Source organism: Lampetra planeri, chromosome 37, assembly GCF_965212315.1.
Source record: "Lampetra planeri chromosome 37, kcLamPlan1.2.h2, whole genome shotgun sequence".
NCBI lineage: Eukaryota > Metazoa > Chordata > Hyperoartia > Petromyzontiformes > Petromyzontidae > Lampetra > Lampetra planeri.
In genome coordinates this window covers 7,157,702-7,185,635 of record NC_136143.1, presented here as the reverse complement: position 1 = coordinate 7,185,635, position 27,934 = coordinate 7,157,702, and the positions used below count along the sequence as shown (strand labels likewise).

The following is a 27,934-nucleotide window of genomic DNA, read 5'->3' as shown; positions in this document are numbered from 1 at the left end:
TGTGGTCTCGACCATCGACTCTCGGTCAATTGGCCGCTGCCACTGGCCCGAGTTGGAAGCGAACGTGGCAGGAGGGCGGGAGGGGGGGAGGGGGGCAGGAGGGGGGCGGGAGGGGGGGCGGGAGGGCGGGGCCCGGACGCACGCTAGTCGAGCAGCAAGGCCTCTGTGACGCCCTGTGCGGCCAGCTCGGCCTGCACATTCTGCAGGTAGTTGGGGTCGGGGAATCCGTGGCCCGTCACGTTGGAGCCGAACTCCGTCTTGTGGTGGATCTCGTTCCACACGACGGTGTCCGCCTCGCCCGTGGTGCTTGACGTGCCCACCGTGAAGATGAGCCGCCGCTCCCACGCCACGATCAGCAGCTTCAGCACCTGGGGGAGGGGGGGGGGGCGGCGGCGTTAGCAGTAGCAGCAGCCGCACCGGATCGCCAATATTTTAACCATGCAAACGGTAAGAGAAGACCTGGGTAACGAAATTGAATGGAATTAAATATACTACTCAATATTTGTAACAATTGATAACGTGTTTACTTTCACTCTTATACTTCCCATCGAATCGATAACTTCCTCGAGAACTCTCACGACCCAGCCTCTCCTCTCTCTGCGGCGGATGCTATCGTGGTGCCAGGGCCTTCGAAACGACGCTGCTCATTTCCTTAATTGCCCCCGGCTTCGCGCTGTCGACCCAGCGGTACGAACGGCCGCACCGCAGTCCATTGGCAGATTTGTGGGCGATCGCAGCAGCAGCCACCCCCCCCCCCCCCTTTACCTTGCGTCCCTCCTCGCTGTCCGGCAGGTAGCAGTGGCGGGGGAAGCCGCGGGCCGTGAATTTCTTGCCCGGGTTTGGATGCTCTGGCCCCTGTTGGCACGCAGCATACGTAAGGGGGTACAGGGTAGGGGAGGGGGTGCAAGGTAGAGCAATGTCACAAAAAAACAAAACGTCAAGGATGGTGCGGGGAGGTTAATACCACCCTCTGCGTAAAGTTTTTAGTACAAAGTTGCATTGCTTTTGGGCGGGGTGGGGGGGGACTTGCACTCTTGAAAACCGGCCAAATTTATCACACCCAAGCAAACGCATTTTTGCACCGACAGCTACCCGGCAGCTGCCGCACTGCTGAGTAGATGTATTGTCCAATGCGTACGCAATATCTTGCCTAACTCGTTTGAAAAAAGATATTCATGGAAGTATAATTCAACTGCCGCATTGCGTTGGAAAAATACGTTGGCCCAAAAACTACCAGTGATCAGAGGTTTCAAGCTCGTATGACGTTGTTCCTAACCAACAAATATTGCATTTGAAAAATTTCATGACGGTCTACCAACAGATTAATGTAACTTGACTAGAGTGCATCTTGTAACGCTGCTGCAGTGCATCTTCCATCAAAGGAGGGGGGGGGGGCACAGGCCAGAAGGGGGACTTGCGAGCACCTGGGTGCCGGACGGGATGTCGTAAATGATGCGGATGGCGTGGCAGTCGGGCTGGCCGGGCAGTGAGAACGGAATGACGTGGAACTCCATCTTGCCGGGCGGCTGAGTTCCCGTCTTCTCCCCGTAGATCGTCTTGCACGTCGGGCACTGCAGACTCCCATCCTGGAGAGGAATTAACAAAGGTAAAAGATCTCCCATGTAGGCCTACGCAGACTATTTGGCCCAAGTGCTGTTGAGTAAGCACCTAGCGAGGCCGGCGCAATGCCCGACCGCTTTGTCTCCCCGGCAAATTGTTTAAACGTCCCACCAGGCACTCGCTTGAAGCCGAGGCCGACATAGAGGACACCTTGAAACGATTCAGGCATCACTTGCCACTGCTGTTGGGACGTGACCGAGAGTCGAACTCAGGTCACCACCGTTTCCATACTTTCACGGGCTCCCACGTCCGTGCCCCCCCACCCCGTCAGATCGCGAGCGTCCTTTCAAATAAAATCTGCCGTCGTCCTTCCCGTCTTTCACCCGGGCAGACTGAGTTTGTTTCCCGGACATTGCCAACAACAAGCTCACACGACAAACATCACATCATCACATGACACCGCCCCACGCTCATTACAAAATCATCCTGCCGCCGCCCCCCTCCGTCGGGACAGCAGACGAGGATGTGTCGCCCGCACCTTGTTGCCGTTGCTGTACATGGCGACGAGGCAGAGGAGGTGGAACGCGTGGCCACAGCGGCCCAGCTGGCCCAGTCCGTCGGCCCGCACGCCCGTACAGCCCGTCATGCCCTCGTAGCCCGAGGGCACGGCGAGGCGCTCCATGCAGATGGTGCAGTCCTGGCGCGCAAGGGGGACACGGGGGTGGGCGGGAGCAGGGCGAGAGTTTACACGGCAAAGCTTCAAACTTGCTCACTTGATCTTTTGAGGCCGAGCCAACCGAAGGGGAGCCCATGATCGGGTCAGGTTTTCAATTAGTAAAGAATGAATGTGAATAAGAGTAATAATCATCATCATCAGATGCGGTTTCTTCACGGTGTCGACGTGTTAACAGAAAGTTGTGGGTTCGATCTCGACCTTGACAAATGCATATTTGGAGTTTGCGTGCCCTCCCCGTGGCCGTGTGGATTTTTCTCTGAGTCCTCCAGGTTTTCCCTCCCACATTTAGAATCAACATCACACGTTTAGAGTATTTGGCTGCAATAAATTTCCACACGACAAGTCACTTCGTTGAGCTATCATGTGGCCCAGGTCGCTTCTGAAAAAGAGCCATATAGCTCAGTGGGCCTTAACGGGTAAAATAAAAATCGTACGAGTTTAGTTTGTTTCAGACGAAGGCCTTGCAAAGCAGCCGCCGCCTCTCAATCCTGCAGAGGTAATAACCCATGTAAGAACTTTCACTTTAACTGAATGCCGTCGCTCCATCTCGCTGGTGGACATCCCCTCGGGAAAGTTCCGTTCCAAATACCAATAGTATTATACTCGTTGGTTCGTTCGGTAAAGTCACGTATGTAGAAATAAAATACAATTTAAATAAATTACAAATAAAATTTAAACAAATCACGACGTTGCGAACGCAACACAAGCGCTCATCATCAGGTGAAAATGGGGCAAAACACAGAGCGAGGGAACACACAGAGGGACATTACACACAGAGCAGACAGAGAATGGCAAACTGCACGGAGGCAAATACAGCAAGAAGATGGGAGACGAGAACTCAACAAACCTTAGAAACACAATGCGATGCAAACCAGTCGGCCAACAACACAGTTAGACACTAACCTGGTTGACCACTTATTACAAAAGACTGCAAAATTTTGTGTTCATCTTCTGTACTGAACATACCAACGTAAACAGAGGACAAGGACTCGTGAACAGACACGAGGTAGCAGAGATACATACACGGAGAAGACAGAGGGAAATATGTTTTGGGCAGCACAGAGGGACAACCAGAGCAACACCACACCAAGAGACACACACACATGGAGAGGCACACACAGAAAGACGCCCGGAGAAATAACGTATAGGGACTTATATAGGCTGTAGAGGTGGGGGAAGGGAAGGGGCGGAGAGAAGGTCCAATGCAGGCAACAAATCGTGGGAAACAATGGGGAAACGGAGACACCAACCACGGTAAACGAAAACGAAGAAAAATTACAACAAGCAGAGATACATACACAGAGAAGACAACACAGGGAAAGATGTTTTGGACAGAATTGTAAGGACAACCTCACAGTAGAGGTGGATTAATATATAATCAGTAGAAACCAGTAGTATTCCTATTTGCAAAGAGTTATTTACAGACGGGGAAAAGATGGTGTTTGCCCACAGTCAGCTCACCTCGTCTGGTGGGTTTTTCATCATTTGCAGGTATTTCTTCACCACATCTTCAGGTGATTTCTTTCCTATTATCAAACAAACAGCTCTATCAGTTAAATATTGCTATTTCTATTATCCATGCACAACCGCCAAAATGGACGTGGACGGTTGTTTCTTTAAAAGGACAGGCACATGCCCATTTTGGAAACCCCACCTCCCGCCCCCCATCCGGAACTGAACCCATGATAGGCAAAATAAAAAGATGAGAAAGGAGAGAGGTTATCGAAGAGATCACTAAAAATGTACAATCATCTTGAGCATACAAAGCGCATGCTGCTCAGAGCGAAGCTTCATAACAACACTTTGACGCAATGCTTGGGCGAGAATTAATGCTGTTTAAACAACTCTCTCCCGACGGATGTAAGGGGAATGGGCAAAATCACACGCTTACGCGAGGTTTCCAAAATGTTAATCTTTAACAATCCTCCAGTAAAAAAGAAACACAACACAGCTGATTTCACCTCCCCACAAATTAAACATGTTTATTCTGAAATCCTCTTTCCTTCACAAAAAACAATATTAATGCAGGAGGCAACTGTTTAAACAAACTCTCTCAGCCCGTTTAGAATTTCGGGGTCTCCTGCTGCTGGGAGAGTCTTTCACATGATTGCTGCTGCTGGCTTTGCCAGATGAGCCTCGCTCGGTCAACTCCAAGGACACAGCCGGTGGCGTGGCATGGGGGGGGTGGGGAACGGCCGAGCGAGCGGCGTCGTCACCTTTTTTGCCCTTGGACTTCTTGATCTTGCGGCAGGTGCCGGAGACGCCGGGCACGGGTCGCAGCTCGTCCTTGCTCACGGCTGGAGGATGGAAGAGATGCTTAGGGAGGGCGCGAGTCATGGGGAGCAGCCCCCCGCCGGCTGGGACCGACCGCCACGGGCCAACGATGGCACGCGGAAGGGGGAGTTGGGGGTGGTGGGTGGGGAGGTGCAGTAGAGTAGTAAGGGTCAGAGAGAGCAACAACAACAGGGTAGAGAAGGAGAAGATCGAGGGCATGAAGTGGCAGGCAGAGAAGGGCAGGGAAAGACAAGGAGAGGGTGAGAGGCAGGATTAGAACATAGCAAGCAAGGAACGCGAGTTAGAAAGTGACGGAGGACGGCTAAGTAGTGTGGGAATGTTTCTGTGTTGTGAGCAGGAAGGGAAAAAGGTGCTGCGCTGCAAGTGCTTGCTGACATCACTGCTGATGGAAGGGCCTCCACAAGAACGAGCTACATAGTTGCTCTAGAGGATATTTGTCATCTCTTTGACGCTGGCAGACATTCTGGAAGCGGGAGTACCCACACTTTACCCCATCACACGCGATCTGTCGTTCAAACTAGCTGTGGCGACAGAGGCTGAGGGAGAACGAAACTGAAGAAACTCGCCCAAGGATTAAATTGCCACGCTGGGAGATCTGATTGACCCGGCGACCGCTGAATTGCAAGTCTGGTGTGCTGCTCACCGTAATGCTACGGCAGCAGCATCCTATTAATCTATAAAGCGTCTAGATCCTATTGCGTCTAAAGCTGGTGGTGATCGACGCGTTGATGGCTTTCATCGCGATTTCACACTTAACAGAGTGGCCCGCGTGAAGGCTGCCATCTTCCGCTCCAAGATGGTGGTGGTGTAGCATGGCTAGAATGGGCCCTGGGTGCATGGGTTAAAATGAGACCCCCCGTACTACCCCCTTTCCGACTTGATTTCCCTGCATTTCGTAGCCTGGTGCCTGGCCAATCCTCTACCCCCCCGTCCCCCCCTACACCATCCGCCCTCGTCGCACGCTCCACTCCCCCAGTGTGCTACCCTGTCACACCGAGGCAGCATCCCTCCGTGTTGTTCGTAAGCAATCTAAACTCGACGGGGCGACGGTATCGAGTTATGGAGGTCAGACTAATATTACGATTCAGCAGCAGCAGTTGCAACAGCAGAGGGAAAGATTCTCTTTCAAGAAGTGACCATTGCGTGACTCGGCTTAGCGCGCGTGCCAAGTTTCCAATAGACATAAAACCGAAGGCAGCAGACGGCAAACGGGATCACAAGATCGACGCGTAATACATCTTCTGATCTGTTCAAAGGCATTCCAAATCCATTACGCGTTGAAAATAAGTTATGTCCCCATTATAAATGTGTCTTTTTTCTATCACATCACTAGGCCTACCTGCAAATGCAGACTGCAGAGATATTGGAAGGTTCATTGCATTTCCTGGAAGTGAAGGCATCCTTAAAGAAAGAAAGAAAAGGTCAACTGTAAGACGTAAAATCACGACAAGTACACGTGCAGAGCCCCTGTTTCTAGCCACGACGGGATGAGGGCTTTTCCGCACCCCTTCCCAGCGTCACGGTCACTGAGCACAGGCACAAAAACGCCAAGCGGACAGCAACAGCCTACACCCTTGATTGAAGGTGTAAGAGATGAGAGTCAACACGTTCCTCAAAATTACAAGATAAGGGATTTATTCGAGCATACTTTGCCCCGCTGGTCAGTGCGGGGTCCTTCAGTGACTGGGACATCAGCCGTGGAAGCATATAGGCGTCAAGCATGAGAACAGATTGAGCCGCACTGCCCTTCTGGCCCACCGCATTATCCCCGCAAGCCACTGCGAAGACAGCAGTTTCGCGCAGGGTGACCTCCCCCCATGCAAAGCGCAACGCGGGCAGAACCCTGCTGCGTCCCAGATCTTACAAGATCTCGGGCACGTTCGCTGGCGATCGGTAGTTGGGAGAACCGTTACGGCAGTTCGTACGATGGGGAAAGTGCAGCACGCGTGTGCAAACTGTGAAGTGAAGGAAGCAACTTCTGCTGCAGTCTTTGGCAGGCGAGGAGCGATAAACAGATGACAGGAAAAATACCGAGCCGACAGAATAATTAGCTTTTCTGGTTGAGATTTGTGGGAAGTGGCTAGACTGATGTTGTCAGCGAGAAAAATTTGCATTCTGTTCAAGGCCTGACAGCATGCTGAATATGTATCATCATGTCATGCTTTGAAACGCTTGTTTATGGCACCGTTACGAAGCAAGCGAAGCAGACCCTCGTCTGTATAATATTAAAACTAACCACAATCCACTACAGCAGCATACAATTAACCGAGCACAATGTTCGCCGTGCTGAACAGACACCAAGAGGTGTCTGTCGACGGTTCTTGCCCAATAGCAATAAAGCGACCCAGCACCATTTGTCCTAGAGGCTTCATCCTGCCAAGTCTCATAAAAAAAACAGTGCCGGGTTTGCTGCTTAACCAAATGCTTGTCCACAAAGGTTGCAGGCGGATGGACTAAAATGTTATTTAGCATTTATACGTTTACATGAGGTGTACAAAAGCAATAATGTAGCTCGCAACGCAACGAACCTGGCGAACCAAGTTCGATTCCCACTCACGGCCAACATCAGTGACGATTATCTGAAACGGTCCTGTGCCTCCCCTAGGTCGACTCAGCCTCAAACGAGTACCTGGTGTGGTGTGTAAACATCGCCACTGGGGAGACAAAGGCGGCCGGGCGTGGTGCTGACCACCCACCCCCTTGTGTGCTGTGTCGGCCTTCATAGGTGCTCGCTAACAGCACTTGCCCCCACAGTCTGTTAAGGCTATACGGGGGATCTTTGTCTTTTTATATATACACACACACACATACACTTTTAAAAGTTATGATAATATAACAAACAACAGACTGTAGGGGTAAGTGCTGTTAGCGAGCACCTATGAAGGCCGGCACGGCACACAAGGGGGTGGGTGGCCAACACCACGCCACAGTGGCGATGTTTACACACCGCACCAGGTACTCATTTGAGGCCGAGTCGACCTAGGGGAGAACCCTGAACCGGTTCAGATAATCGCCACTGGTGTTGGCCGTGAAGCGGGAATCGAACCCGGCTCCCCAGGTTCGTAGTGCACCGCTACACTGACCACGGTGACACCAACATTCCCCGCGAAGCGTACAAACCCTCACCCTGGTGGTGGCAGCGCAGCAGCAAGCCTCATTGGGCCACCCCTGGTCGTTGGCCCCATCCGGCTGATGGGTACGACCGGACCCATCAGGCCCGGCGGCATCGGCACCCCGACACCGGCGACGGATGACGTCGGCGACAGCGGCGGGGGCCCCGGGCGCGCGGCCGCCGCCGGCACCGGCATGCCGGACTGGCTCGCCTTGCGCTTCTGCGTCGGAGGGCGGCCCTGGCACTGCTGGCAGCCGCACGACAGCGGCCACGCCTGGGTCGACTGCGCGTGCGGCACGGGGCTGCCCGGCGACGACGACGACGCCGCCGCCGCCGCCTGCGTCGGCACCGGCGAGGTAGAGGAGGCGGCCGTCACCAGCGGTCCGCTGCTGTGCGACGAACCATTTCCCTGACCCGCACCCGGTCCGGGCTGCAGCGTCTGCGCCACGAACTGCATGTGTCCCAACGCAGCACCGCCCGCCTGCTGATGCTGCTGATGCTGCTGGTGATGTTGCTGCTGCTGGTGGTGCTGCGGCTGGTGGTGGTAGTGGGGTTGCGGATGCATTGGAAGAGGCGGCGGCGGGCTTGAAGCGGGCGGGTACGGCGCCTCGTACGTGACGAGAATGCGTCGGCGGAAGTTGGTGCGCGGGTTGATCTGGCACATGTTGGAGAAGTCGACGTAGTAGGGGAGGCCCGAGAGCGCAGTCAGGTCGAGGCCCGGCCGCCGGCGCTCGTAGGCGTCCTGCAGCGCGGCGCACAGGTCCGCCTCGTAGCACGTCCACGCGCCACCGTCCTGCTCCCACTTCCACACGATGCCGCGGCCTGGCGCCGAGTCCACCGGGAAGTAACGCTTGCGGATTGGGCGCATGGTGCCTGAACGGTGCGGCAACGGCGGGGAGATGATGATCGGCGAAGGCAAGCGCAGAGGTCACGGTGACGGTAGGTTGGGGATGGTGGTCGTTTGTTGTGGTCGTGGTGATTTGTTGTGGTCGTGGTGGTGGTGGTGATAGTGGTGAGGGAGGAGAGGATAAAATGGGAGTGGTGGTGGTGGAGGTGGGAAACAGAGGAGATTAAATACACATGGTGGAAGCAATTATATTTTATAGAAATATATTCAACAAAGACTGCACTCAAAAAAACCCATCAAATAAAATATGGCTCTCCACCTAATTTGGCTAAATTCCAGCAATAGGAATGGTCTTCCTGCCAAATGACGATATTTAGCCCTAGTGTCAGGGTGGGTGGAAAATTGCTGCCCCGTGTCGATCGGAGGTTACTTTAATAGATCTCAGAAGAAGTTTTGCATCATCCACTTCCGTGGGCCGTTCTCCAACACTAAGGGCTGCACTGCTCTGCGGAAGATCTGAACGGATTCTTCCATCTCACGACATGATGCCGATAAAGGAAATCACGATTGGAGTACAATATAGAAAAATAAACGAAACAAATATGTCAATATGGCAGGTAACGTTGAACTGGAAAGGATTATGCATCGGGTAAATATGGGTATTTGTTTAATCGGCTTTAACGAGTGCCCCTTGTGTTTTGTTTGGATGTTAACACATGGATTTTTCTGCCGAGCTAATTGCCACCGTGGTTAGAGGACAAAGCATTACTGTCGGAAGGTCGCGAGTTCAAATCTAAGTCAGGGGTCGACTCGGAATACCTTCTTACAGTTGGTCAAACGTCACAACAAAATCTCCCCGACGTGTACAATCCTGACCGTGGGAGCCAAGTGTGGTTGAGTCTGGTTAGCAGATTACAGTTACTTGGAGGACTGACTGCATGAGGAAAAATAGAGGTTGATGAAGAAAGCTTGGACTGCGACTCGTGTGGCCTGGCGATGGCATTGCAGCCATTCATTCATGAACAGCTCTCTCTCTGTGTTTAAATAAAGGAATGATTTTTGATTTTTGACAGAGCTGGCATTTTTCATTCTCCTCCTACCTCCTCCCCGTACCAAAAATAAAAACAAATGCCGCGTATTACACGCGACTATAAATCCGCAACAGAGCCAAAAGGTATGCAAGGGCTCCGTTATTGATGCAGTTGAACAATCGAGCGTGCAGACATTCACGTTTTGATTTTGTAATAAGAAAAGTATAAATTATAACAACAAAAACAAGTTGGAAAAAAGAAACAGGCCCCGCGTGGGTCTCGCGCTTGCTAATAAATTATGCACCAAGACGGGCGGAGCGTTTAATCTTTCATTCGGGAAACAAAAGCCTTTCATGCTTGTGAAAAACACGCACTCGCACGTTTAAAATTAAACGTGTTAGAAAAACACCAAACCAAAAATACAATTATTTTGTAAGTGGCAAGCTCAGTGCGCCTAACAGCTAGCACACAGTGGAACATTGTTCGTTAAACACACACATAAACGTCAACATTTGAAGCTTTATTGCATCTAGAAGAATGGGCGCATACAACAGCGATGAGAAATTCGAACGTGACGTTGATTCACGAGGCCTTAAAAGATGAAAATAAACAACAATATACTCTTATATTAAACACACCTATATACCCTTATAGACTACGGGTAAAAGCGATGCTTGCGAGCGCCTCGTAAGGAACTGCAGTGCACACAAAAAGCCGTTGTGGCCGGCACCCCGCAGCCGACCGTTTTTATCTCCCCAGTGCCGATGTTTTCTACACCACACCAGCTGCTCATTTGAAGCTGAGTCAACCTACGAGAGGCCCATTTGTCACTGACTTTGCGCATGGCCAGGAACTGAATGCAGTTCACCCGGATTACAGAAGTGTATTAACTGCTGCGTCACTGCTGCCCACTACAAAGACAAAGAACCCAGTCTAGCCTAGAAAGACTGTTAGGACAAGTGCTGCCAACGAGCAACGATTAAGGCCTACACAGCACCGACGCGTTGGTCTTTTGTGTCATTATGCGCGTCGATAGCACTTGGCAATCCAGACAGCGCATTTCACGGCCAACGCATCTGGAAGGGCATGGCAGTGCAAGTGATATAAAATATTACGGGATGTCCAAAAAGCTATCATCCTTGAAAAAAAAAGTTGCAGCCCTGCAATGAACTTGCTCATGCTACTGCTTGGCAGAACGATCTCAAGTGGAGGGAAATTCTCAAGGCTGACCACTTTTGTCTCCCCAGTCGCTAATGTTTTGCTCACTGCACCAGCTGCCCATGTTAAGGCTAAATCAACCCTAGGGGAGACATCGGGCTGGTTCAGATAATCACGACTGTTTCGATTTAAAGCTTTCGTGACTGCAGGGATTCATCTTCTTGGTTCTTTCGGTAAAGTCACGTAGAAGGGAAATAATAAATTAATAAAAATAAAACAATAAAATACAATTCTCACGACGTTTCGGCCAAACGCAAGCAGCCGTCCTCAGGTGAAGAACAGGGCTGTCACCTGAGAACGGCTGCTTGAGTTGTGGCCGAAACGTCGTGAGAATTGTATTTGATTATGTTTCATTTTTATTATTTTATTATTCCCTTCTACGTGAATTTACCGAAAGAACCAAGAAGATGAATCACGACTGTTGTTGGCTGCGACCGCCGGGGGTTGGTATGCACAGCGCGCTCACCATTCACTCCACGAGAGCTCCCCGACACCGTCACCCCCACACACACACACACTCGGGTTGACACCGACTTAAAGCACGTATGTATTCACAGCGTGCCATCAGGTGTTTGGGCAACTGGGTACCACTCGCACAGGCGACGGTAAACACGCACGGAAACTGCCCTGCGTGGTTATAGCGGGGAGTGTGGTAACTGCCCGCAGCAACAGCCTGTGGTGGTTATTAGACCACTGCCGATCATTTGTGTTTATTGCTGCACGGTGCCTGCCTCCACTCTGGTGTTCACGCTTGCAGCCTTTCTAGAGTCGAACCAAATTACACCGCTCTCGGGGTAAGCGTTTAACAGCGGCTACTCTAGCACTGCGAAACCCGAAATCCAACGGTTCGCTTAACAACAAAGCACTTTTACGAATCTCAATGGCGCGGCATGAACTGGCAGACTGGCCTTTTTGAATGTCGGTTACGAATGCAATGCATTAAGCGTAAATGTTAACATCAAAGCAGCGTTTTTTTAAATCGCACGGAAAGATTCGGGGCGGTGGCAAAACGAATATAATTTTTCTGCTCTCTGGGACGGAGCGGCTGATCAAAGCCCCCAAAGCTACAGTTGATTTGGATTAAAGGCTTAATACCTACACTGCTCTGTATGCCCATCGCAAGGATGCATTTCTCCAACAGAGAGCTCCGATGTGTCCAAATATCACCTACCATGGCTGTAGGAAAACCAGTACACCTATTTCATACTTTCCTAGTGAGCAATACTGCCGAATAGTTAACAAAATATATTCCGTGTATGTGTAAAAAATTCTGGAAAGGTCACTCCGTGGTATCCTCTTCCGTGGGCCGTTGTATGACATGGCCTGATTGGAGTCTTTGACTCACGACGTGCTAGATTAGCACCAGTAGGACAACACATTCATCCAGGTCGTACTGCAATGCTGCATCTTCCGCATCCTTTCCTTGCAGAACCCTACCCATGCGACTCGTTCACCTTTACGGGAAACCAGAGGTGGCAACTCTCCCACAAATCGATGTTTGTACGTTGCACTTAGAGAATACAGAACATGCACACTCACAGCCCTTCTGTCAAACCACTGCTGGAAGAGGGCATATCCTCACGCCGTGTGAGTTGTGGGGGTTATTTGACCATACTTCAACGCACTGGTCAGCACAGGCTGAAAGCGTAAAGCATAGCCCTTGGTGCATAGTACAGTACAAGTGGAATGCATTGCCCCCTACCGACAACGTAGCACCGCAGCAGCCTAAATAAACTATGTCAATGCATGGTGGTTGTCCATCCGCACACACATCCAGGCTCAAATTCTGCTTAGCTTCTAAAGGAATCTGACAAGATTGGTGGCATCCCGGGAGGTTTTTGGTCATGGGCAGAACGTGGCAAGTGCCGTTAGAACCCAAGCTGGCACCGGTTGGGTCACGCTGACCACCGACAAGCTGGATCGGCACACAAACACGATGCGCGGAGTTAACGCACGAGCAACGGAGACACTCCTGCGTTGCTGATAGAGATCGATAACGAGCGCGCCCTCGCACCGACTCATTAGCCTTTAGAGTGGCATCACGCGTGTCGATAGCACTTAGTAATCCAAACACTCCATTTCACGGCCAATGCATCCGGGAGGGCATTGCAGCGCGCGTGATATAAAATATTACGGGATGTCCAAAATGCTATCATCCTTTAAAAAAAAAATTTGTAGCTCTGCATTGACTTGCTCATGCCACTGCTGGCAGAACGATCTCAAGTGGAGGGATATACTCAATGGTATTTGGCCTATTCTTCCACTCGGGCAAGATGTCCTGCATAGGTGGGAATACCCACACTTCACCCCACCACATGCTCGCCATCTGCCGATTGATACAACTGTGGTGTATCCATTAATACTCTTGGGTGTAGAATTTGGACCGTGACCTTTGGATTGCAAATCCAGTGAGCTAAACGCTTATCCCGTGGCAGCCTCCTTTATCATTTATTTTTAAAGAATTATATTAATACACCAGTCACAGCTAGATTTATATCAACAATACACTTGAGTAGTGAAGATTTGATAAGATGAATCTTATTCCTCGAAAACTCTACACATCAAGAATTGAGAAGGTCCGAGGTATTCATCAATATAATAACTTAGTAGTTGGTATTTGCTCCATTCTTTCGCGGAAGGCTATCACGAAGGAGGTGTGTGTCACTCCAATTTGAAAGTAGAGGGCGATGTTGCTGTGTAATCCCAACTGAGTAGTTTGCAGCTAATTTCCCAAACTTGGACCGTGACACTGGCACACAGTAGCAATCTCACTTAAAAATGGCGTCAAGGGAATATTGAACATCTGCCGCGAAGCAGAAGGCGCATATTTTATGGGTAATACACCCTCAATGATAACCAGGGCGGCCTGCTGGGTTCGAACCGTGAACCTCTGCAACAAGCGGTACACAACGCTACTGCCATGTGACCACCCCACATCCTGGGTGTGATTGTTCCTGATGCTCAAAGCTTTTTGTTAAAAAAATTACTAACAAAAATTCCAAAACTTCAAGCACACGGTTCAAACCGACGTTTAATTATGATTGTTTAATAATGGATGGCACCCTTAATGCCGCGCTGTAAATTAAATCATGGCAAAAAAAAGGCAGAGACGACGGCAACAACCGAAACTTAACGGTGCCATTACTGGAACGGCAGTACTTAAAACATATCCAATTAACCTTTCGATCCCTGACCCACGCGACACTGCCCCCCTTTACCCCAAGGTCCATCCCGGCACAGATAGGCTTCTCGGCCCTTTGTGAAACAAATCCTCTGTTTGCTGCGGCCTGATTGATTGGCTTTAACGATCCTGGAATGTGGCTTTCGTGAAATGGCGAGGCCACTGACGGAATGTTGAGGTTTTTCCAAGCCAGCAGTCAACACGCTGCTGAGAATGCGAGCGCGCACGAAAAAAACGCGCTTGCAAACACACACACACACTGAATAATGCACAGCTTGGCCATGCAGCTCTAATGGGCCGAGTTTCCCCTTTATTATACCGCAGTAATTAATGATCATCTGTGTTATAATGGCTTCGTTTCTGAATGGGCATGTGGAAACTTTAAATGGGCCTCAATGACCTTGGCTTGTAACAATCCTCTCCGCCTCCCCTCAATGACTCAAACAAACAAATGACTATCCACATATTTCTGCCAATGCCCGTTATTGTCATTGTGATCCCCTCCCCCACCACTCCCGTTCTCTTATTTATGAACTTTGCCAGATTCCAACATTTTTATTTATACTGCCCTAGCATCGTCACTTATAATGACACGTCCGATGCTGGCACCGTGGGTACCCCTGTGTTTAATCAGCTCATCAATAACGGGTGCTGGGGTGGGGGGGAGGCTCCCATTTTTACTTATTTCACGAGTGCCAATGTACAGCCTTTGTCCGCAACTCCGTTGCGCGAAGGCCGCAACGCCACCGGGACGATTTGCATTTTTATTTCCAGACGTTACGTCTTCCGAGGGGCGCTCTCTGCCGCATCGGCTCGCGACAATGGGCCGCCGCCGCCGCTATTTGGGAGCGGAACGAGAGCGGAGCGCGAGACTGCTGGAGTGCGGCGGGGGTTGAGCCGGGAAGGGAAGAAATTGAAAACAGCGTCGCCCACGAGGTTAAAATTCAACGGCGGGGGGGGGGGACGTTTGGCATAGTTTATCCAAGGGCTCGGTTGCTGCGGCAGCTTCACCTCAAGATAAAAACGCATGCCACCCGCCGCAGGGCGCTGCGATAAATAGAGACGCCCACCGGCCTTTTCTGCATGCAGTGCCCTCAACACAAGAAACTCCGCATTCGACGAGTGGGCACATCTGACAGATTCTATTAAAAGCTGCAGGACCCTTTTATCAAAAAATAATGTAAGAATTACATATTTACTTTGGGATAGAGTGATGATGCAACATTACCGAGCACTGCGCTACAAACTCACTGACCCGAGTTCGATTACTGAACACACATCGGCAGCATGATTAAAAATGGTCAAAAAAACCCCATGACTGACACAGCTGGAAACCTTCATTCAGCATTGGATTTGACAAATGTCTGAATGTTCCTCTTTTTTTTCTTATTTTCGTCCATTTACTTATCCAGTATTTCCTCACTGAGAATCTGGATTCTTTAGTTTCATTAGGGCTCTGCATTGGAATGTTTGGCCAACTCATTTGTATGACATGGAAACTGTATTGGCCAGAGAAAGCCGACACGTGGATGGGTCATGAACCAATTTGCTGTACTACTATCGCACTGGCCGCATGCGTAGCCGAGCTACTGTTGGGGGGCCAGGGAGGTCAGAAATCTCAGCACACGGTAGTTTCTGTGCGATCTACCGACTGTTTAGGAGCACACGACAGACACGCACCACCGTGTGCCTGGTCAACCATAACAATGGAACATTTTTTGCCAGAACAATGATCTTACATGAGCGGCCTCCGGCTACAAACGAACGATTCAAACGTGCCAAACGTGAGACCCGCCGTGCAAAAATCGTCCGTGCTGCGCGGCGTCGCCGGGGGGGGGGGGTCCCGAGCCAAACGGCGCGATGCCCTTTTTCTGACGCGACGGCGCGAAGACGCCGGGGGGCTCATTGTGTACAGGAGCGCGGCGGAATGCGCCGCCGGCGCCGCCCCCTCCGCACGCGCACACACGCACACACGCCGCCTCAATCGCTTCACAGATGTCCGCCTTGCCGGGCCCCCTGCTCGCAATGGAAGCCCGCTTTCTCATACACGCCGGGAAACCACCGTGGCACCCCCCTTCGAAAAGCCCTCGCAACAAGCGACCGACCGCCTTTCCTTCCATCCAGTAACAACGTCCTGCCCTCCCCCCACCCCACACACGCGCGTGCACGCTGAACACCACCGCTCGCTGCTGCCACTTACGCTATTTATCCCAGGGTCAACGGCTCCATTGTGCCGCTTGCCTCTGGGGACAATGGGCAGGGTCCACAGCAAAGGGAGTAGGGGGTTCTGATGCCGGAACACAGGGGCCCTTTTATTCGGTGGCGGCTCGCCTCGCTCGCTCCATGCTCGCACGCGCGCACTGCGCAGCAGACGCGCTTTTCAGAGACGAATTCCAGCGCCCAACCACAATGGTGCCTCTTCGAAGGCTACTGCACCACACCCCCTGAAAACCACCCCTACCCCCCCACAACTCACCCCCTAACCCTGCCCCCCCCCCCAGCCACTTCTATAACGACGGAAAAGCTATTCGAACGCCATCCTTTGGGTTTCTGGCCCGTCACCTCCCCCAGGACCCTAACGCTGCATGCACAGAAAGTGGCAGACGGGCTATTCAGGCGGAGGAATTACTCGCAAGCGCCGTCGGATAGAGAACATCGGAAAAGGCCAAGGAGCTGGGCTCGCTGCTGCTCCGCGAGGGATGGGGGCGCGGAGGCTACAAGCCCCCGAAACGAACCGCGAACTCGTGGCTATGATCTATTCACGGGTCACATCAAACTAAAAATAAAAATCGCCACTTGGTTTCCGTTCAGCCGAATCCATACTGAACATCAAGTTCAAATTACGCAGGTGAAAAAATGCAACCGGAGATTCCGATCGTTTTCTCGCCACAAAAAGCCCAGGGAGGGGAGGGCAGGGCTGATGTTTTTTCTTTCTGAGAGCCCACAATCATTTTTAGAGATTATTTACAAGACACCTCGCTAGTTGCGCGCAGTGTCGAGGTAACCCGGTGGCTCCCTCCGTACGCCGCCGCGAAACCTTTTCCCTTATCGACGCGGCTCTCGAAAACAAGGCTCCCTCCACTCATCGTGGCCACAGCTGCAGGCAAGGGTGGGCGGGGGGTGGGGGAGAAGCAAGAGAAACACGAAGCGCACGACTGGGAAGAGTCTAACCTGCTGGCGCTGAAGGGCGACGCATCAGCATCAAGGATTCAACCACGTCTGCTGCGGAGGAAACGCTTCGTTATTAAAATGATAACGAGCACTATCTGATGCGCGCACGGTGTTGGGGTGTTAGCGCGATAGTGATCCTGGATTACTATCACTGTTTTCAGGTTGTAATGGGATTACCGTTGTTTTGCACGTACAGCCAGATGAAGACTTAAGACTATTTTTTGTTTACAACCTTTAAAAGAAACGATTTTGAAACTAAAAAAGGGGAAATGGTGGGAGGCTGCAGCTTGGGTTAAAGAGAGGACAGCTGCAGCCAATGCGTACGGGTCATGAATGGCACAAAGCCTACAATGGTTTCAAAGTGCTCTCTATTTCCAGAGTTAAGTCAAGCCAACAATTACTTCCCTTTAGGAAAGCCACCATAATCAGACTAAATTACAGTGATACCACAGTTACAAGTACCAGTTGTGTTACTTGTAAAATGCTTATGACTGAATCACCACAAGTGCGCCTGACCACATCTCATCTCAGAAGCCAAGCGTGGTTGAGCCGAGATAATTGCGCGGATGAGTGACCACCATGCACGACAGGTCTTATAAACTGCTGCGGGTCCTCGTGACGTTGTCAGCAACAACAGTGCACCACAACCTATTGTTGTACTGTGCTTCTATGCTGACACATCTATGCTCCCGCCCCATCAACCCCACCCCCAGACACCGATAGGCATGGTGAAGCCCAGCCAAATAACCCCGGCGACCTGCACGGCATAGGTGAGGGTCCTTATCATCCAGCAGCGGTCTGACCAAAGCGCCACACAACACAAAACTTGAAAAACACAATTGCGTCATCGGCAGGACCAGGGACCGATTACTTCTCGAAAGTAAATCCCCATCGCACCGCACACCATATGCCGGTGCTTCCCGGCGCAGTTGAGTGGAATATTCAATTGCCACGTTGCGCACGCGTACACAAGCATATCTGGCGGGCAACACCTGCCGTGACGTGCGGCGTTTGCGCCAGCGAGCCGCCCGTCGTTTAAACATCCACCATAGAGGTTCGCGGCGCCTGGGCTTGCCCAGATAAACGTGCGCACACAATCCCCACAACCTCCACCTACCCCGCCCCCCCCCCAATCGGCATTTGGTGATGAATGCAGCCGTTTTGGTCGGTGGGCATTTGTGTGCAGTTTTTTTTTTCTGTGGAGAGAAACTCATTAGTGTTTTCTGATGAGGGGGGAAGGGGAGGTGGCTGACCAGAGCCATTTAAACCCAATGCAATTCACACCTCGCACACAAACAGTGTTACATTTCGGTGGCTGCAATTACAGAATCGTGCACGCACGTCGGGCGTTAAGGAATTGCAAAAACATTGAACCGCTATTGACACGGGGAAGTCACAACACGTGGTGTGAAAAATAATAACAATACTAATTTTGTTCTATTCGTTGGGCAGGACGTGTCGCCAGAAGGGAATGGCGTCCAACGGTCCGGCGATAGTGACCGAGTGGCAGCCAAAGAATGCAACGCGGCGGAAAAAGGACTTGCACAGAGGAGGAGGAGGAGTGATGAGATGAGGACTGTGTGATGGTGCTGCTAGGTGGATCGTTACTCCACGTAAATGTCAAAGGCAAACGGGCTTGACGAGATCTTCATCCAGCACTCGACTGATCGCGGCCAGTGATGCACGATTCACGCCGCGATCCGAGGGCCCAAGTGACACGGCAAGCAGGAGGGTTTGAGGGGAAAATAGGCTGGTCGGTGGTCAACTCAATACTTCACCCCTTTATGAGCTGATAGAATTGAGTAGCCACTATGGTACGACTAGCCCCCCTGGCCATGGTAATGTAGAATTTCCAGCTCTGCTTCAGGGCTGCAAACGTTAGATGATAACCACCCAAAACTCCTGAGCAGAGAGGCACCGTGACTCAAACCTTTTTTTTTATTAAATATCCGCAAAAAACCTCAAGACTCTTTCAGTTGGGTCCTACAACTGCACATGCTGGGCCATTCTGCACTTGGGTGTTTTACAAACGAAAGCAATTAAACAAGAAATCCTGTAAAACATACGTCGCGCGCAACGAACTACGTACCAAAGCCACCAGACACCTTGCAACAATCGTTCGTGTCATCTTATGTGCGTGTCCGGCCTGGTGGCTCAGTGGTAGAGCGAGCGGCTCGCTATCGGAAGGCTGCGAGTTCAAAGCCAGGTTGGGAGTGGGGGCATTGACTCAGCCCACTGTCCCTCTGGGGTCAATAAAATATATACCACTTTGTGGGAAGGTAAATATTGGTTGCTTTATTGTTAGACTCAACCCCCGTCATAGGAATGCGACGTTTCCACCACTGGCTAGTGGCTATCAGTGGGAAACGAGCAAAGCGTCAACGCTGATTTGAGCAAGGCTGTACTGCGACTCAACAACAATAGCCTTATCAACTCTTAACGTGCTTTCAGTAGGGTGCTACAACTGCCCGTTGTGCCAAATCTGTATCGAGTGTTTTGCAAAGTAAAATAAATTAATATCGTATAATAATACGCACAAAAATTAACGTATCTACATGCCCGAGTGAACATACAACTTGTCACAACTGTTTGTGTAATTGCACGCAAGCAATACTACAGCCACTGCTTCACTCATGCCTCTCAAATCCTGCAGAGTTATCACCCACCCTTGTACGGCTGTAATCATCCATCACGAACATGTACGCGCGTGCTGAAGACACCTAATATTCCGCTTTATTTTTGAACGTCGGTAAGGGTGTTGTTAGCAGCATTCTGCCATGCTAATGGGTGTGCTTGTACCACCATGAATGCTGATGGGCCAACCCTGCGAACATAAACTCAGTCATTTTTATAAATAACACGTGTGGAACAGATTCAGAGCCTTCTTTCGTTCGAACCTTGAACACGGAAAGTTCTCAGTCTGCGATAAACGCCTGCGTGTGCAGATTTGTGAGCGAGGGCATGGTGTGTGTTTGTGCGAGTGGGGGGAGCGGTAGTGCAGTAGTTAGCACTACTAACCCGGCGACCCGAGTTCAATTCCTGCTCACGACCAATAACAGTGGTGAATAATTGAACCGGTCCTTGAGTACCTGGTGCGGTGTAAACATCATCACAAGGAATACAAGGCGGCCGGGTGGTTAGCGTGCTGCGCTCCGAACCCGGTGACCCGAGTTCGATTCCCGCTCATGGCCAATGTCGGTGATGAATATCTGAATCGATTCTGGGCCTCCGCAAGGTCGACTCGGCCTCAAATGAGCCTATACGGGTGATCTTTGTATACCACTTTGCACTTAATAATAACAATGCAACTGAAAATGTATTTATCTCTGCACATTCGTCAATAGCAGCAATCTATAAGGAAAATAATATATTATAGATTATATTTTGGCCAAGAGAGGCAAGATGATCTCTAAGTGTCGAGTTGTTTTTTTTATTCTTTTTTGTTCTTGAGGCCCACTGCCAACATTTACAAGAAAATTTTGGGTAGAAGCTACCACGTGAAGCTCTTTAAAAGACTAATGAATTATACATCCCTTGTACAAACAAATAGTATAGTCATTTGCACACTCACAACGATGTACGAAAGGTCAAAATTCAATGTCGCTCTCCGCACCCAAACGAGCAATCTAGCGATTGCATCTCTGTTGGCGACCAGAAGCCAGAGCCGAAAATGCAGTACATGCAATGGAGACAAACGTACGTTTTTGCGATAAAACACTGGTGGTGGTGCATATGCACACATAACAAAAGCTCAAGATATTCGTCAATAACCCCATAGTAGGAAGTAATATAGTTAATGGGCCAATGTTTTAATGCAATGGCCCATCGCATTTTCAACCATCGAAATGTCTTGAGAAATGCACTTCACAACATGCCCCTTTTTTCCATTTGGCTGCCTTGAAGGCAGCAACCTTATTCCGGGCACCATGGCAACAAACGACACATGCACACACTAATCTGGAGACGCTAAACACCAGCTGAGCTGGTCGGCACACAAACCGCATCATGCTACCCGAGTTGAGACCCTCCAGCATCTGTCAACAAAACACTCACGGTGTTACCTGCAGTACTACTGCGTAGGTTATCCGCGGTCGTGCTATATATACAGCTGTAAGATCGACGATGCTCTCTCCACAGCTCGAAGATGTGCATTTTAAGTTGTAGCACATGGCGTGCGGCACGATGTCCGACGTTTTACTGGAGCCTTTCTGGGGCATCACGGTCAACACGTGCCCCAAACACATCAGAGAGATAGTACCTGCACAGCAATTACACAGACGCTGCTGTAGAGAACCGCTCCACTGTATTCTGATTAACCTTGCTGCAGCGCACGGCCCCAGGAATACGATGTCCTCCAGTTAAGGAGTGTCATGACAGCCTAATGAGATTTGAGGATTTATCATCTGTTACCCGCTCGATGCGAGGTGGGCGTTAAACGCCCTGTGGCGGCATTTACAAGAGAGAGAGAGCAGGAAAAGTTGCACAAACGTCGTAACTCACATCTCACGAAAATTGTATAAAAACAAAACACCATTGATATTGTCTCTCCTTACGGACAGCCTACCCCCTTGACAGGTGACCATGGAAACCAAACCATCACAGACAGAAAAAATAATGCACATTGATTCAACACGATATTACCAACCAGGCCTCGAGCACAAAAATAATAAATATCATTGGGCTCTCGTGTAGTCAAATGAAAGTCACTCGTAAATAAGCCTTGCAAACAAAATGGGACCTTTTTGTCAGTATCAAAGTATGAAAGAATAAGAAGAGGTTTACCCTTTCTGGCAATAAAACAGGTGTTAAGATGTTCAAACACCAAATAAATACCTTTTGCAAGGAATCAAGTAAGCATAAGCCACACGTACTTGTTGTGAACATGAAAAAAAACATGCTCTGATAATATATACATTGTCTTTGAAGCTGATTGGCCTACACCAGAGACAGCCTTCTTTAGGGCCTAGTCCCACCAGTGTCAGAGCAGAGAACGCTAAAAGGCGAACAGTACAAAGACGATGCACGATCAAAGCATTTATAGCTTGGGGTGAGCAGCTACAAAATGGGACCTTTTTTTCAGTATCAAAGTATGAAAAAATAAGAATAGGTTTTACCCTTTCTGGTGTTAAGATGTTCAAACACCAAACATAAACCTTTTGCAAGGAATCAAGTCTGCCTTGCAAAGTTTGTGAAATAAATTACAATGGGGCCATTCGTGATTAAAGGTGAAGAAGAATTATGTAGATCTATACCCAGGAAAGCCTCCCTGGATCCAGACTTTTGCTGGAGGGTCCCTGGATTTTTCGAATGTTTCACCAATTCCACAAGTAATGTTTTACTGGAATTCTGAAACGAAACAAGCTGTGGGCTTGCAAAATTAGAACAAGTGAATCTTATGGCAGGACCCCGGCGTCCCATAAGCCCCCGGCTCTCGCATACACTGCGCTGCGACGTCATTTGATGTCGACGAGCTGTACACGGATGCGCCAATCAAGGTTTTGTTTCTTCTGCGCATTCGTCCTCGCTGCGCTTGGACGACATGACAACAGAATGATCCGCACCAGGTGGGTCACGGCGTTTATGTGTGCGGTGGGACAGAGTCGCCAAAAGCAAATTGATTAATTATGCTTTTGACTTCCGTTTATTCGGGACCATGGAATCACGCCATAAGTTTAAAGTACTGAAGGAAAAGTTTCCCTTTGCTAAAATAACCCGCCCCCCGAGACTGTGAAATCCAATGCAAATGTTTTCCGTCAAAACACACCAGAGGTATCAAAAAAACGTTTAAAAATACACAGTGGTATTTACTTTCTTGTTTAAGTATGAAAAGGTAGAAGTAAAACTATGAATACACCACACTGTAAAGTGCGGTCACCATTTGTATGTCAGGCAACCGCGCCACACTACCATAAAGTCCACAAACACATTAATGTTACACCGTTAATGGACTCTCACATGGTATGAAGGCCATCCAAGAATTTTACTATAACAGGGAAGTGCTCTAAACGGAAGGTAAAGAAGTTCAGTTTCTTTCCAATATATAAAATTAATTAGTAATGCGGCTATCTCGAGGACAGTACCTATATTTTGTAGTTTATAGAGCTTAAAATATAAGGCTAAGAAGTGCTGCTAAGTGTATATTACATAACTAAAGGAACCACAGCAATGCCACTTGAATGGGTTAATGTTTCAGTTGCGTTCCGCAAATAAAATAAATGACGTCACAAGTGCTTTAATGCAGAAAGGAAATTACGTTTAAACGATGGCCCTTTTGGGCCATTATTCAAATGAATGCGGTACGTGTATTACACTTGTATCAATACACTGCTGGATAAGGGCTCCCTCCCCTGCGGTGCGAGTCACGGCGGTTATTTTAGCAATACCAGTGTGGGCTGGTGAAGGTGGGTAGCATAGATGTGTAAGCATAAAAGTCTGAAGCTTGACTTCATATTCTTTGGGTCTTTCGGTAAAGTCACGTAGATAGGTTCAAAGAAAAAAATAAAAACTACAACGTTTCGATCGCAACACAAGCGTTCGTCATCAGGAAGAAAAAACGAACGCTTGTGTTGCGATCGAAACGTGGTAGTTTTAATTTTTTTTGTAATTTTCGTTGAACCTATCTACGTGACTTTACCGAAAGACCCAAAGAACATAAAAGTTTGTCCAAGTACTGTACGACAATGGACATTGCTGCACTGTGCTTTGCCAAAATTAAGGTTCCCAAATAAATCGTCTCCCTGTTGAAATGAGCAATGGGATCATGCTCATCTATGCTGGCACCACTTGAGTCCATGATATGTCCACGTTCCCATGGTGGGGGTCAGTTTATCCACCGGCTTTCACACAAAGTGTCAACCCTGCTCACATTAATTAAACTTTGTAAAAGCTCCCATGGCGAGTTATGCAATGCATGGTGAATAAACCAAGTCAACGCACCACAAGAGTGCAGGGTCAATAAAATATGTCCCACTTTGCGATGAGCCCTATGAAGAAGCTCTGGATCAGGGCCACCAAATGAATACGGACATCCTAACTGATTAACTTTTACATAATACAAGTGTCAATAAAGCTTCACCAATAATTATTTAAGAATTATGATACAGCTGTCTTGACCTGGATGATTATAATCTTGGCAATATATTCCTTGTACAATTCAGTTTTCGTTTTTGTTGCCAGAAAGTTTGAGTGGTCTTCACCTGCGCATAACAGAAGGATCTGCACACAATCACCGCCGAAAAGTTGGCGAACACCCGAACCTCTGAGATCGATATGATGCGTGTTGCCAATGCCATGGAGGACATTGAGGTTTAGAAGGATAAAACTCGTATGATAAAATATTCATACGACTGTATAGTTTTATCGACCAGGCTTAACATTTTGCCAAATTGTAATCCTCTAATAATAAATGATCAAATATCAGTCACCCTGCACATATAAAGGGTGTACGAAAAAAAACAGACCACACTGCTGATGCGACTTAAAAAAAGTCAAGACCGATGGAGAATGTCTGCTTTAACGCTGTCGGAAAAGGTTTTATATGCCGACGAAAAAAAATGCAGTTGTTGTTGTAACATTGCTGCAATAGACCCATGTCTGTGTGTGATGTTTTGACATGTGTCAGTTGTGCAGCATGTGTGTCGCCTACCTGTATCCTGGCGGAACTGGCACATGGATTGCAGATCAATGATGTAGGAGGCGAGGAGAGGCTCAGCCTGCCCGAGCACCACGCTGCCACCGCCACGGGAGCTTCCTCCTCCACCACCTCCTCCACCGACGCCGGCAAAAAAAAACCACGACCATCATTACCATTACCTCCACAGCCACCCTTTACCATCATTAAATTCGCCACCGCAACCATCATCTACTCCATCACAATCATGACCACCAGCACCACCAAACCGCCACCAGTCATTATCACCTCTAGCAGCCTCGATGTGCCTGCAAATACCCTCCCTACACCACCTCCCTCACTCCCATCAACACCACCACCAACAATATCCGCAATCACGACCATCATCGCAATGCCCTCCCCGCCACCTCTTCATAGATTATTCTCATTACCGCCACCCTCGATTAAGATGAACTCCCATCTCCACCACCATCACCACCAATCCCCGGCTCCTCCATAATTCACTTCCCCTCTCACTCCGATGTGCCTACTACACACGCCACCAAAAATCTCCACTACCAATATCGCCTCCACCAACCTCAACCAATCATCGCCTCCTCCACCACCTCCACTGTCACCGCCGCACAACCATCATGACCCCCCCTCACCCCCTCCAATTACCTACTAGAGGATTCGCAATCGCCGCCTTGATGTGCTTGCACACTCGGCTACCAGAATGTTGGGCCAAATGAAGTTAGCGAGCACCTATTAGGGGGTTGGGGTGGGTGGCCAGCACTATGCCCGGCCAACTTTGTGTCTCTCGAGCGGCGATGTTTACACATCGCACCAGGTACTCATTTGAGGCCGAGTCGACCTAGGGGAGGCCCGGGATCGGTTCAGATACTCGTCAGAGTTGGCCGTGAGCAGGAATCGAACTCGTGTTGCCAGGTTCGTAGCGTTGCGCGCTACATTATCGCTTCCCACATCACCACCACCTGCACAACCATCATCATCTCCCACCAGCCTCAAATGTCACTACACCACCACTCCCACCGCTACAACCATCACAGTACGACCTCCAACACCACTACCACGAACCCTTCATCACCAACCACCACAATCATCACCCACCCAAAAAAACCACCACCACATCCACCACCACATCAGTCAAAACCCACCATAAAAGGCAACGGCGTCTCTCCCCCACCCCCCCGCCCACGTTACCTGCCCCGCGGGTCCCGATAGCCGTCTCGATGTGCCTGCACACGCGGGAGCTGTACGGCCTCCAGCGCTGCTGCTCGCTCAGCCACTCCCATACGACGACCAAGCCCGAGCCAGCCGGCGGAGGAGGAGGTAGCAGCACCACGGCCCCCGCCGCCGCCATCATATATTACCGTGCGTCAATGCTATAGATACTATTCTTGTGATTGCTAGCGTATGTGTGTATTTTTTGTGTTGTGTAAGTTGTAAACAGAGGCGACGACGAAGACAATCGGCGCCAGCAGGAGCAGCAGCAGCAACTGCGACCTCCGCCTGCTGTTGTCTTCGTTCCTCTGGCAGCTCGCGCGTGACACTTCCGCTCTAGGCCACCGCCCACTTCCGCTCTAGGCCACGCCCGCGCGGTGATGGGATCCGGCTTTGCGATTGGTCAACACGTTGTGGAGGGGGGGGGGGTGATTGGGGAGGGTGTTTGGGGGGGGGTGGTTGGGGGGGTGATTGTGGGGGGGGGTGATTGGGGGGGGGGGCGATTAGGGGGGGCGATTGGGGGGGGCGATTGGGGGGGGGGCGATTGTGGGGGCGGTTGGGGGGGGGGTGATTGGGGGCGGGGGGCGATTGGGGGGGGGGCGATTGGGGGGGGCGATTGGGGGGGGTGATTGTGGGGGCGGTTGGGGGGGGTTGATTGGAGGGGGGAGCGATTGGGGGAGGGTGATTGGGGGGGGGGGTGATTGTGGGGGCGGTTGGGGGGGGTGATTGGGGGGGGCGGTTGGGGGGGGAGCGGTGGCACAGTGGTTAGCGCGGCTGCCCTCACCGTCAGTCAAACCCGGCGATTCCAAAATTCGATTCGCGCTCAGGGCCAACATCAGTGACCGGTGTGGCGTCGCGACCTATACATTATCGGCTAGGGGGGGGGGGGGCGGGTTGAGGCAATCGGTGAGGTGGAGCCCCCCAATATTTGATTTGTATCGCACGGTCGTACCTAGGCTGTTATATAGCGCGGCTCCTCTTGCCCTCATCACATAATTATCGTTGCTGAAGTTTATTTTTTACACTGTTGGTGGAAACGTATGTCATGTGTGGTTGTCAAGGGGGCCCCAACTCGTAACTTTGACAACCAGGGGGGGCCCCAGGAGCCCCCCTTGCCCCCACGCTAGTTACGCTACCGTCAGTGACGATTATCCGAACCGTTCCTGGGCCTCCCTTAGGTCGACCCAGCCTCAAATTAGCACCTAGTGCCATGCACGTGTAGGGAGGGGACTGTCAAAATAAATTCTAAAAGTGTTCGCGTTCAGATAATTAAGAAAAGGTGGTCGTACGGTACTGGATAGATAAGTTCGTCAAATAATACAGGCGTTGAGATGATTGTGAACAGCTGCCCGTGGGGTGCTGTTGCAGGGGGGCAGCGAAATGTACAAGTTGAGATAATTAAAGGCACGCGCCACAGTCAGGGTGGAGGGCACTGTCCAATTAAGGGCGGGCTTAGAGGGTAGATAAGCCAGAACGAGGCCCCCAGTCTGGCCGCTTGCCCGGAGACCAGCAACTAGACATCGGGGCTGACTGTCCGTGGGACTGTATCGACATTATTACTTAAGAAATAGAGACGGTTTTTTTGTTTGGAATGAACGTCTCCAAGGAGTTAATTTTACATATGCATGCATGTTGAACTTCGATGTAAAAAGAACACATTGCCACTGGGGGATATAAAGGCGGTCGGGCGTGATATTGGCCACCCCCAACTCGTGTGCCCGTGCCAGACTTCATAGGTGATACTCGCTTAGACAGCACTTGCCCTTAATGTCTGTTGAGCCTATACGTGGGACCTTTGTCTTTGGGAAAAGGGGTCAAGGGTAGCGGTAGTGGGGCTACAAGGGGCGTGGGCGGGGCTACAGGGGATGTGGGTGGGGCTACAATGGATGTGGGTGGGGCCAGGTAACCAGCCCCCACCACAAACAGCTG

General features: G+C 50.3%; 1 protein-coding gene across 3 annotated transcripts; it reads right to left on the bottom strand.

The window, feature by feature from the left end:
- Nucleotides 1-99: 99 nt before the first annotated feature.
- LOC144730997 (E3 ubiquitin-protein ligase DTX1-like) lies at nucleotides 100-26,328 on the bottom strand. 3 transcript variants are annotated; one of them, XM_078611940.1, is made up of 10 exons: nucleotides 25,985-26,328; nucleotides 24,797-24,916; nucleotides 7,718-8,576; nucleotides 5,931-5,992; nucleotides 4,513-4,653; nucleotides 3,758-3,822; nucleotides 2,099-2,257; nucleotides 1,425-1,586; nucleotides 766-855; nucleotides 100-368 (listed from the first exon to the last, which is right to left on the bottom strand). In XM_078611940.1, exons 1-10 carry the CDS (start codon nucleotides 26,145-26,147, stop codon nucleotides 144-146), a joined length of 2,046 nt encoding a protein of 681 aa, XP_078468066.1. In that variant the 5' UTR covers nucleotides 26,148-26,328; the 3' UTR covers nucleotides 100-143. The 3 variants fall into 3 exon arrangements, with proteins under 3 accessions (XP_078468066.1, XP_078468068.1, XP_078468067.1); XM_078611942.1 differs by having other exon boundaries at nucleotides 4,513-4,593; XM_078611941.1 differs by having other exon boundaries at nucleotides 24,797-24,913.
- Nucleotides 26,329-27,934: the final 1,606 nt, after the last annotated feature.